A 12,269-nucleotide genomic window follows, 5' to 3' on the forward strand; every position below is an offset into this window, starting at 1 on the left:
TTTGAAAATTACAGAACTTTTCATCTACTTCATAATTAATAGGGGTAAAATGATAAACTGACTATGTCATTAATTGATTTCTTAATAAATGCGTAAATTTAAAAGTGGAGAAGTAATTAGGGACAACGAGAGTATTACAGTCTTATTTGACATTATGAGATATTTCTTAGACATTTAAGGAGAATGGTAGACCGAAATATATATTATATATTAAAGGATGAACTTCATGCAATGGAAGAATTTGTTATTAGCAAATATATTTTAACTTATTTGATAAAAAATATATTCTTCCTCATTTAATAGATGTAAAATTTGTGAAGCTTTATTTTTTTTCACAATCTTCATATTATTAAGACAAATAATAATATTACAATTAAACAACAAAGTAAATATAAAATTAAAAAAATTTATTTAATTTAAATGATCGCGCGAAGTGCGGCCAAGTTCTCTAATTTAAAACAAAAAAGTAAAATTTAAATGGGTCTACTATAGAATTCCTAGAAATCCAACTTGAAAAATTATGCTAAAAATGGAAAATAAAAAGTGAAATAAATTTAATTGAGAGTTATCCTTCGTCTGTCCCATTTTATGTGAGACTTTTTATTTTTCGAGAATCAAATAGTTTAAGTTTAACCATAAATTTGCGTATGATATCTTCATTTTTTTTTTTAAATTTGGACAAATTAGATAAATAGTAATGTTAGCTTCTAAGAAATGTGACATCATCATTTACATATCCAACTTTTATATATATAAAAAAAGAGTTAAAAAAGAAAAAAAAAGTGATTTAAGAAAATTATATAAATAACATTAATGATGAGATGAAGATTAAGAAAAAAACGTCAAATAAATTAGTTGTATCGATGATGATAAAAGTTAAATAAATCATTTTTTCTATTATTTAAATTTTTAACATAAAATTTCCAATGTTTTAAAATTAAAAAAAAATGTTAAAAATTAAAAAAATAAATGGAGGCAATAATTATTTTATTAAAGAAAAATATGTGTAGAAAAAGTAGAAGTAGATGAAGCCAAATGAGTAATAATAATAATTCTAATAAGGACTAATGAGTAATAATAATAATTGCAATGTTAGTCCTTGGTGTTAGTCCTTCTATTAATGTACAATTGTTTTTGCACATTGTACAACTAATTAATGCAGTGAAAAGTTAATGTACAAAATTGTATGCATGTTGTACAAGAGTATTAATGCAATGTTGGTCCTTTCCAACTCTCACTTCTAAATAAGAGTAATATTATATGTACTTCAGTATTATTTTGATTATTTACCTAACATAAGTATTTATTTTTTATATTGGAGTTATCGAGAAATTTTATCAAAGTTGATTATTGCTCAAAATTGGATATTTGATTTTAAAATCAAAATTGAGAGTGAAAACAATCTTCACTATATTAAATTCTAATAACTTCTTTGTGTCACATGATTGTAATAAATAAAAAAAATCAAAAAGAATCTTCTTAATTCATACTATCTCCTATACATATTAAGTAAATTACTCATGTACTGAACCTCTTAAGAATGTGCTATTTATTATTATTAGTATTAGTATTAATTATTAAATTATTCTCCAAAAATATAAAGTTATTAAAAACATGATGGAAAAAAAAAATGAATTTAAAATAATCTCAAAATTTCTCTTAAACTTTTTAAAAACTTACTTATTTTGAATTATGAAAAATAAATCCAAACACAAACACAAAAAATAAAAATAAAAAAATCTCCCTTTGTCCCCAACCCCTTTGTCCCCCCACTCAAGAGAAGGCCCAAAGTCATTGCAAATAGGTAAAATTTTGAAGGAGGACCAAAAATGCATCAATATTGCAAATATGAGGGACTATTATTGTTTCATGTGAAAATTCAAAAATAACTTTGAGTCTTAACCCAAAGATGACGGACTATTTTGGGACTTTTCTCCCCACCTCCACCTAACCTCTCCGGCCAAATTCCTTGCCGCACATCTTCTCCAAGATCAAATAAAACTTCAATCATCAGCCCATAAGCATAATTTTTGCTTTCCAATAATACGTAAAAAATCAATTTTGATCAGATTGTAAATGGTTGCAGCAGCAAACCATTAAAAATGGACTAGCAGGATGGCGATCACTCCTTTTTCTTCAGTAACAGCCAACTCCGTTATTTTAAGATACCGCCATTTCTCTACTCTTGTTCAGATTTTCTCCGAACAAACCACCAAGACCAAAAATGGCAAACACCTTGATAATCCCAAGCCGAAATCATCTTCTTCTAAATCCAAGAAAGCTAGAAATATTGCCAGTATCATCAACACAAACCCATGGTCATCTCATCTTGAATCTTCTCTTTCCTCACTCACTCAACCCTCCCTCTCTCACACCACTGTCCTTCACACACTCCGCTTCATCAAGATACCTTCCAAAGCTCTTTACTTCTTCAACTGGACTCAAAAATTGGGTTTTCAACACACCCATCAATCGTATTTACTCATGTTGCAACTTCTCGGCAGTTCCCGCAGCTTAAATTCAGCAAGGAACTTTCTTTTATCTATACCCAGAAGGTCTAATGGTACTGTACCGCTTCAAGATAGGTACTTTAACACTTTGATTCAAAGTTATGGTAAAGCTGGGCTTTTTCAAGAATCATTGAAGGTGTTTAAAGTGATGAAGTCACTTGGAATTTCACCCTCTGTGGTTACGTTTAATAGTTTGTTTTCAATTTTGCTTAAGAGGGGTCGAACCGGTATGGTCTACGAACTGTTTGATGAAATGCTTAAGACATTTGGTGCCAAGCCTGATGTGTATACTTTTAACATTTTGATTAGAGGATTTTGTATGAACTCCATGGTTGATAAAGGATTTAGGTTTTTTAAGGAGATGGAAAGGCATGAATGTGAACCGGATGTGATTACATACAATACCATTATTGACGGTTTGTGTAGGGCAGGGAAAGTGGAGATTGCACATAACGTGTTAAAGGGTATGGTCAAGAGGGGTCATCAATTGAGTCCTAATGTTGTAAGCTACACCACTTTGGTTAGAGGGTATTGTGAGAAGCAAGAGGTTGAACGGGCTCTTGATGTTTTTGAGGAAATGATAGATTGTGGTCTAAAACCGACCAGTATTACTTATAATACTCTTGTACAAGGTCTTTGCGAGGCTAAAAGATTTGACAAAATAAAGGAGATCTTGGAGGGGACTCTAGGAAGTGGAGGACTTATTCCAGATACATGTACTTTCAATACATTGATTACCTATCACTGTAATGTGGGAAATCTGGATGAAGCAGTGAAAGTTTTTGAGAATATGTTAGACTTAAAGGTGAAACCTGATTCAGCAACAAATAGCATCTTATTACGGAGCTTTTGTCAAAAGGGATACTTTGATAGGGCAGAGAAATTATTTGATGACTTAATGAAGAAGGAGGTATTGCTTCGTGATGATGGCTGTACACCTCTCATTGCAGCATACAATCCCATGTTTGAGTATTTCTGCAAGATTGGCAAGACAAAGAAGGCTGAGAAAGTATTCAGGCAACTAATGAGAAGAGGAACTCAAGATCCTTTTGCTTATGAACTCCTGATCATGGGGCATTGTAAAGAAGGCACATTTAATGACGCACATGAACTCTTAGTTTTGATGTTGAGGAGAGATTATGTACCTAATATTGTGATTTATGAGTCCCTAATTGAAGGTTTGCTGCAAAAGAATGACCCTAAAGTTGCTTACGATACTCTAGAGAAGATGTTGAAAAGCTCCCATCTTCCGAGATCATCGATTTTTCATCAAATCCTTACAGAACTTATCAAGAAAAATTGTGCAAGTGAATGTGCTTCCTTGGTGACACTAATGTTAGATAACAAAGTTAGACAAAACATCAATCTTTCAACTGATACTGTGAGGATACTCTTCCAAACAGGATTAAGGGAGAGAGCTTTTGAGATTGTTCGGTGCCTTTATGAAAATGAATACGTGGTAGATATGGAAGGTTTGGTTGCTTTCCTTTGCCAGTGTAGAAAGTTATTGGAGGCATGCAAATTATTGTTATTTAGCTTAAGTAAGGGTCATATTCTGAATGTAGATACATGCAGTACTCTTTTATCTGCTCTCTGCAAAGCAAGTAGAGCTTCAAAAGCATTTGAAATTTACTATGAGTTGCTCGAGAAAGGAGTCCAACAACCTTTAGAATGCGTAGAAGAGTTGGGGATTGCTCTTGAAACTGAAGGAAGAACTAAGGAAGCTGAATTTGTTAAAAAGAGAATCCCAGGCCAATCGTAGTCAGATAGATTGGTTCAAGCTTGTGCGTCTGAAAGGAGATATCTGCATGCCGGAGTTCTACTGTTTCTTCAATTATTATGTCAAACCACATTTTGTTCTGAGATTTGCATATGATACTTAACTTACATGGTGATGCTAGCTGGGGATGGATTCCTCTGGAATGTGATTATGAGTGATATCAGGTTCATGATTCCTGTTTCTCTTGACAATGGAGAAGTCTGATTTGGACAGAACTGAAAAATATTGAAGAGCGAAAACTTAATAGTCCCTGAGCTCTCTGGTTCACCATCTGGAGCAAATTTGTTGCTTAGTAATGTTGGCCTTGCAGGTACGGTTATTAAAGAGAAATATGGTGCAAGTGCATGCGCGCAGGGGATAGGTCTTACGCTTAATTACAACAGCCTTGGACATGTTAAACAGTCAAAAACTCCATATTTCTCAGATGAACAATTTGACGACCTTAATAGTGTTTCTTTCTCCAATTTTAAGTCGTCGTCTGATCTTCTTCCTACCAAGCAATATCAATGATTACAATTTTTTAAACACACGGCTTCAACCAAGGGCCTGATAGACTTGTACCTTGAAGTTTATACATTATGTATTGATTTTTGGCTTTTGTAAAAAATCTTCCAAATCCATTTTTATTTGAGTAAAATTCTTCATAATATGCTTCTCAGTCTCATGGCAAATGCCTGTTTTTCTGGAATTGAACTAGATGTACTATAGCTTTCTTTACCGCAGGATGAAAAATCTATTATCTATCATGCATGCTGAGAATTGACACAGAGGATGGTAGAACACATGCTTTATTACTAGCAAAGTTATATTTCAAAGTTCAAGCAGCTTATTATCTCACTGCTGACGCCTTTAGGGACAAGAGATTATCCAAATGTGTTACATTTTCACTGCTCTCCTGTGGGGGGCCAAATATCTCCCAGAACCTAAGAGTCTCATCTGCTCCAGCCGATACCAGAGTCAAACCATCAGGGCTCTGCATGAAGAGAAGGGAAGTTACCGTCTCAATTTTGATAAAACTATTACTCCTACTTTCTTTAATTTCAAGTCTCACCTGGGAGAGATGCAGAATTCTTGATGAAGAAGCATGACGCAATGGCTCTCCTATTCTAGCCATGGAAGGATAACTCCATAAACACAACTGACAATGAGATTCACCTGTTCCAAACCCATGGCCACTTAATATCTCTTTGTGATGCCTGTTCCATTGAAGTCCACAAATCTGCCAATTTCATTCACAACAATACCATGTATATGAGGAAAATTTGTAATAATCAAACTTATGATGGAAATTTGTGATAAATCTATAAACTGAAATGTCATTGCTCAGAAAGATTGCAAAAGTGATGTTAAAACTTGCCTGAGCTCCAGTTTCATTGGTGCTGATGCATGTCCCCTTCTGTGTGTTCCAAATCTTAAGACATCCATCATCTATGCCCCCTCCAGAGGCTAATACATCACTGCTATATGGACACCAAGCTAGGGCCTTGACTGCAGCATGATGTTCATTGAACCGGTGCATATAATGCCTTGAGCTCGTCTTGAAACTATCCCATATGTACACCAGATTGTCATTTCCACCACTGGCAAGTGCATTCCCCGTGCTAGACCACTTCACGCCACAAACTTCCCCTCTATGTGCTCTCGTTACAGAGACCAAATTGCTTCTTGCTCGCACTGCCAATGAGAATTACAAGTAAGTAGGCTGCTGTTACAATAGAGATTAGTCAAATACATCAATGGAATAGCTTAGTACTACCATCATGATTAATGATAGCTCTGTCTTTACTCCCTGAGGTTAAAATATGACCATTCCATGAAACACAACCCACTCTACTCTGATGGCCTTGCAGGTCTCTCACCTGTTTATGTGAACGAAAGAAGTTGATTACTTCAATGTAAACAACAAGAAAGAATACTGTTTCTACTACAATGTAACCAACATTAACAAGTCTTACAAGCCTGGAAGTCTCAGCATCCCAGAGCTGGAGTTTAGAGGAATCACAACCAACTGCTACTATTTTCCCATCATCAGACCATGCTACACTAGTAGGACTGTCGTCTTCACGCTTCACTTCCATCAGTACCCCAGCTTTTTGCACTTGAGCATTCCATATATATAGAATTGACCCCAGAACAACAGCAAGTATGTTGGATTTTCCCCAATCCATAACATTCGAGTAATAGTCATCCGATAAAAGAGGAGCATCTAAAGTTCGAGTTGCTTTCTGCATATAATATCCCAACATATTACATAACACAATCAATAGTCTCATAAACTTCATCTAAATTCAAGTCTTACCAAAGGAAACTTTCGATATCTCCTATTCTCATTAATTTGCAGGGGAATTTCTTTGTCACTACGCCTCATTTCATCAATTAGACGCGTAGATTGTCTACTCGATTTAGGACTTCCTCTAAAAACCATCATTCTGAATGGTCTTCCTTCTACATCCAACTTTAGATTTTCCTCCATTTTCCTTCTATATTCATCCTATCAAAATCATACAAGAAAACAACTAAAATGGGTGTCCAGATACAGAATTTCTTTCCACAATCAGCAATCGCAAGAAAAATTAAAACGCGATGAAGAAACAAGTCAAGCAAGAAACTAACATTGAAGTTTGGTTTTCGGAGTTTGTTATTCGTTCTGTTGGTGAGTAAAGTATGTGCTTGATCAAGATCCATCAGGCTTCTATTGGGTATAAATCTATCACCCTGCATCACAAAAACACTCAAAATCACATATCAATTCATCAAAATGCAGAAAAACATAAATTAACAAAGGAGAGAAAAAAAAACGCATAGTGTGGATTGATTAATTACAGGAAAATCATAGTCGAGCGGAGTATCGTGAAGGCGAGTTGGAGAATACCAATCTGCTTGAATTCTTGTTAATGAATTGTCATTCATTTTCGTACATTTCTCAGTAGCCTTTTCAAATCTTGTTTTGTTAATTTTCAGAGTTTCTATATTGCTGTAAAGCTTATTGAGAATGGTAGTTAAAATTAATGGCTGTTTCGCGCCAAATTAGTTTGTTCACTAAAGGAGACCTCGGTTTGTTTCCCCTCAACGGTAATTATTTATTTTAAACATAAATAAAAGAGGAAATTGTAAAACCAACTGTTACAAACACTTCACGCGGTATAATTGTAATTTAAAATGAACTTTTTTATAAATTAAGTAGAAATAAAAAGGTGAATTCTATTTTGATTAGAGCCGAGATTTGTGTTTCCTCTTAAATAAAATAATTAAGAAAAGAAATAATATTTTCACATTAAGTTGACATCAGAGAAAACGATAATGTTATAACATTTTTAAAAATCGAATTACCAAATTAAGGTTTTAATACAATATCATGTTCATTCCCAATTAACTTTAATTCAAACACGATATATTCATACATGAAAGCAATTAACTATTATTTAAAAATCAATTGAAGAACCAAATAGACAATATATAAGTATTCGCGGATTTTAATCAATTTCATGCAGATAAAGAAATTATGGATACGTTATTTATGATAGCTCCCATAATAATTTATTGAAAATTCTACTTCTAATAATTTATAATTTATAATTTCATTTAAAAAAAAAAAACTAAAACTCTTAACCTAAAGTAATCTAAGAAGAGAATCTTATTTTCCATCCCAATAAAAAGAATTCATCTAATTAGTTATTTTCTTTAAATTGGGCATAATTCAAAATTTTATTTTTATAGAAGTACAAAAAAGATACTCAAAAACCTATATACCAAATAACTAATATTTTAAAATAAAGAAATAAATAAAAGAAAGTAAAAAGAACAAAGAAAGGAAGAAAATGTAATTTAAGGAAATGATATAAATAACACTAATGATGAGATTAAGGGGAAAAAATTAATAGCATTAATGATTAAATGATTTAAAATTTGGAAAAATGCAAAATAGATAAACTTTTAAGACAAATTTTTGAGCAATTTAAAAATATAAGAGAAAACGTAAAAATAGTTTTTGATAAAACCAAATAATATTTGAATTAAGAAGAGTGTCATCATTTTCTATTTTTAACTTTATTATTTGGCATGGGTATAATCGTATAGATCTTTAGCATAAAAGATGATATAATTTTTTTATAAAAAATAAAATCAAATTACATTAAGAAATATTACTATATGTTTTACAAAATTATGATAACTAATTTCTTGTAGTAAATAAAATAAAGTATTTTTTAAAATAAAAAGTGATTTAAGACAATGATATAAATGACATTAATTATCATATTAAGGTAAGGAAATAAGAAAATTAATATGATCGTTGATGAACAAAATCAAATATGATAGCCATTGATATTTTTGTAAAATTTTAAAGTGAAACTTTTAGTCTTTTAAAATTAAAAACTGTCAACAAATTAAAGTATAATTTTAAAGATAGATAAAAAAATAAAAGAGACATTAATTAAAGGTGGTACATAAGGAAATTTAAAAAAAAATGGAATTAGAAGATACACAAGGAAAAATGAAACAAAAAAACTAAAGAAAAAAAATTAGAAGAATAAAGAATGAAAAAAAATAATGTGAGCACTAATTTTGGATCCTTTCAATTTATAATTCACAATATAAATTTCTCCTTATTCTCCTCCTAATTTAATATGAATTTAATAAATAAATTGATTTTTTCTCTAAATAATTCTTCTTACCACTCATTATTTTTTCTATAAATTTTTCAATTAGAATGAATTTTTTTTCAATACAATTTTCTTGTAGAAAACATTATAGTGCAACATCCTTCAAAAAAATATTCTTTTTGAAGACAAACATTTGTTACATGACTTTTTTTCTTATATCAATATCTTGAAGAATCATGAGATACTCTATCTTTCTCTTTTCATAAAGAAATCATATTCTATCATCAGAAGAAGAAGTGACAAAGTTAAGGTGTTCACTTTTGTTGATTTTAATGCTTAATTTTTATTTTTATTTTTGTAGGCTAAATATAAATAATTTTGAGAATTATTTTTATATGTATATATATTTGTAATTGTACAATGATTTTGAAATGTAAGATTCTTAAGATATTTTAGATTCCTAATAACTTTAAAAATATTTCTAATAATTTTATTTTTGCGCTTTTTTGGTCTTGATTATTAATTTTTTATTTCTTTTATCCTCAAGTTTTAAACACATCATTATATGCTCAGTTATTAGTAATATATTAGATTTTTTTAAAAAAAATATGGTGCTATTTGTAGTTAGTTGACCATATAGAATATCATACTAAATAGGATATTAGATTAACTCTTGCATAAAATTAATTTCAATTTTCAGATATCTAATGCTTACCACCAATGATCTGACTATTATTTTACGCTAAAGTCGATGAAATTTTGTCCATTCTGAAATTTTTTCTCTTCATCTCTTAATTTGCTTCCAAGGAGCTTTGTTATTTCTTTTTTTCTTTTTCCGATGCTTGTTATCCTATATGTTTGAGTGAAGAATCAAAGTAGTCCTTCTCTTTTAACATGAAGCACTAATAGTCCTTCATGTTTCAAAAATTAGTACATTTTTAGTATTCTTTCGAACATCTGCCTATTTTTTAACAGAACCTTTCTTTTGCACGTGAGAGAGTTTCCCCCCAAAACTCAATTTTTTTTGTCCCTCCGAACTCCTTATCAAATCAGACTTCTATTTTATCTTCCCTTTCTTCTTCAATCAAACCCTATAGTCAAACTTTCATTCTGAATTCCATTAAAAGCTTAGTCGATTCTTGGAAGCAACTATGTTGTCATGGCGCAACAATGACAAATAATTGCTTTCAAGAATTGACTAAGCTTATATTATATATATATGAGAAGAAGAGTGATGGAAGAAAAGTACATGAAAAAGGAGAGTGACAACCTAGAATGAAAAGACTTGTTAGCGTCGGCAAGATTCAAAAACAAATATCCTACTATGACAAGTCTAGTTAATTAAACAAAGGTTGATTACAATTATGAAAGAACATATAACTAGAGTTGATCACAGTGTATGTAGGATGAGCTTTTGTAGAGCAATACTCTCCTTTCCTCACTTGTTTTTATAAATACTAAAAAAAACAATATGTATATTTATAGTGATTCTTGAAAGGAATTTCCTTAAGTTGCTCAAAATTTTCTTCAAATTTTGATTTTTGTTTGTATAATAGGAAAATCAAAGTTATGAAATTAGGGATGAATACTACGGAGAAGAAGGGGAAAATCTGGTTTCCACCAAGTGAATACAGAGTTATCGAAGAAGACAGTTAAATATGATTTGTCATTGTGAAAACAAAATTATCATGCATATGCTTTCACACGTGCAGAAAAGCTCTATTAAAAAATTGACAGATGTTTGGAAGAATACTAAAAGTGTACCAATTCTTGAAACATTGAGGACTATTAATGTTCCATATTAAAAGACACGAACTACTTTGATTCTTAACTCAAACATAAAGGACGATTTTGATCCTTTTCGCTCCTCCTTCCCTTCATGATTTTTCTTTTATTTATTTGGTATGTTGTTGAATTTTTTTCTCTTTGATACGTGCATGTTCAATGAAACTTGTTTGATGTTCCTAAAAAGTTAAAAAGTAAAGAAAGGAAGAAAAACAATTAAAACAAAGAAAATGTTTGAAAGACAATCATAAAAAGAAATGAAATATTGAGAAAGGAGTTAATCAAACCATGAATTTTTCTACTACTCCGTCAATAATGAACGCATCAATATCAGTTGGTGAATAACTTTTACCATATTTTTTGAAATGATTTGTGATTAATGATTATCTACCCTATTTTAAATATTTGAAATCAACACGAGACTCTACCGTCTTGAAGAGTGAAGGTTAAGTTTGATGGCTAATCTTACGAAACTTGAGTTCGTTGTCCTTCGCTTACATCACAATGTCTTTTTCTTCGTTAATCTGATTTTGGTTTTCATATCATGGATCTTGGGTCGCGCTTTATGGCATTTTCATTATAAAAAAAATCCAATCCCACAAAGGATTGTTCATGGAACTACTATCGAGATTCTTCGAACCAATTTTCTAGTTTCATCCCTATGTTCATTGCTATACCATCATTTGCTCTGTTATACTCAATGGACGAGGTAGTATTTTTTTATTTATTTTTTTACGAGATAGTAGTAGATCCATCCATTACTATGAAAATAGTTATATCAAGAACTACCTTTCATGAATATTGGATGTTGAAATTCATTTGGATGCTAGGGGTCTTGGAGACCCCATTAAAGATGAAAATAAAACATCAAAGTAAGACTGGACTAAAACTATGATATTCTTGCATCATTATCTTTATGAAATTTTGAAAATTGAATATCTCACAATTAAGGATCCACTTGTTTTGTGGAAAAGCCTGAAAGAAAGATATGACCACTTGAAGATGGTCATACATCCAAATGTACGATATGATTGGATGCATCTTAGGCTACAAGACTTTAAGTCTATTCATGAGTACAATTCTGTTAGGTTCGGAATTACTTCTCAATTGATACTATATGGAGAAATGATTAGTGATATTGATATGATAGAAAAGATGTTCTCCACTTTTCATGCTTCGAATGTGCTCCTACAACAACAATATCAAAAGAAAAGTTTCAAGAACTGATTTCTCATTTTCTCGTGGCTGAACAAGATAATGACTTGTCAATGAAAAGTTATGAGAACCGATCTACTGAATCTACATCATTTCCTGAAGTGAATGAAGTGTACGTCCACCATGATAGACATGGAAAAGTTCGCGGTCCTGATTGTGGACATGATCGTGATTTTGGTCAAAAACGAAATTATTTTCCTAGTGTTAATCATTCATCAAAAGGAAAAAAGAAAGGATGAGAAGCGTGAAACAGTCAAAGCGGGCTATTTTTTATGTGGTGCAAAAAGTCACTATGCACGTGATTGTCATACTCCTAAACACTTGGATGAGCTTTTTCAAGCATCACTAAAGAGAAAGAGAAATATCCTAAAGAAAATT

The 12,269-nt window shown here is 31.3% G+C and overlaps 2 protein-coding genes across 2 annotated transcripts; one reads left to right on the forward strand and one right to left on the reverse strand.

The window, feature by feature from the left end:
- Positions 1–2,115: 2,115 nt before the first annotated feature.
- Positions 2,116–4,311, forward strand: LOC125823063 (pentatricopeptide repeat-containing protein At1g02060, chloroplastic). Its single transcript, XM_049502477.1, has one exon. The coding sequence runs from the start codon at positions 2,116–2,118 to the stop codon at positions 4,270–4,272; it is 2,157 nt and encodes a 718-aa protein (XP_049358434.1). The 3' UTR covers positions 4,273–4,311.
- Positions 4,312–5,103: 792 nt separating this feature from the next.
- Positions 5,104–7,200, reverse strand: LOC125823089 (cell division cycle 20.2, cofactor of APC complex-like). Its single transcript, XM_049502509.1, has 8 exons — positions 7,114–7,200; positions 6,904–7,005; positions 6,590–6,781; positions 6,246–6,515; positions 6,047–6,149; positions 5,648–5,964; positions 5,342–5,509; positions 5,104–5,263 (listed from the first exon to the last, which is right to left on the reverse strand). Exons 1-8 carry the CDS (start codon positions 7,198–7,200, stop codon positions 5,120–5,122), a joined length of 1,383 nt encoding a protein of 460 aa, XP_049358466.1. The 3' UTR covers positions 5,104–5,119.
- Between the last annotated feature and the right edge of the window lie 5,069 nt (positions 7,201–12,269).

Source organism: Solanum verrucosum, unplaced genomic scaffold (genome assembly GCF_900185275.1).
Source record: "Solanum verrucosum unplaced genomic scaffold, falcon-dt-bn FXZP01000199.1, whole genome shotgun sequence".
Classification (NCBI taxonomy): Eukaryota; Viridiplantae; Streptophyta; class Magnoliopsida; order Solanales; family Solanaceae; genus Solanum; species Solanum verrucosum.

What these genes read in the sequence shown, in the direction of transcription:
- LOC125823089 (XM_049502509.1), bottom strand. Translation starts at nt 7,200, where the DNA reads ATGAATGACAATTCATTAACAAGAATTCAAGCAGATTGGTATTCTCCA. An exon ending in AGCTATCATTAATCATGATG is followed by an intron (nt 5,965 to 6,046) that starts GTAGTACTAAGC and finishes TCTCATTGGCAG; the next exon opens with TGCGAGCAAGAAGCAATTTG. An exon ending in CCAATGAAACTGGAGCTCAG is followed by an intron (nt 5,510 to 5,647) that starts GCAAGTTTTAAC and finishes TGAAATTGGCAG; the next exon opens with ATTTGTGGACTTCAATGGAA.
- LOC125823063 (XM_049502477.1), top strand. Translation starts at nt 2,116, where the DNA reads ATGGCGATCACTCCTTTTTCTTCAGTAACAGCCAACTCCGTTATTTTA.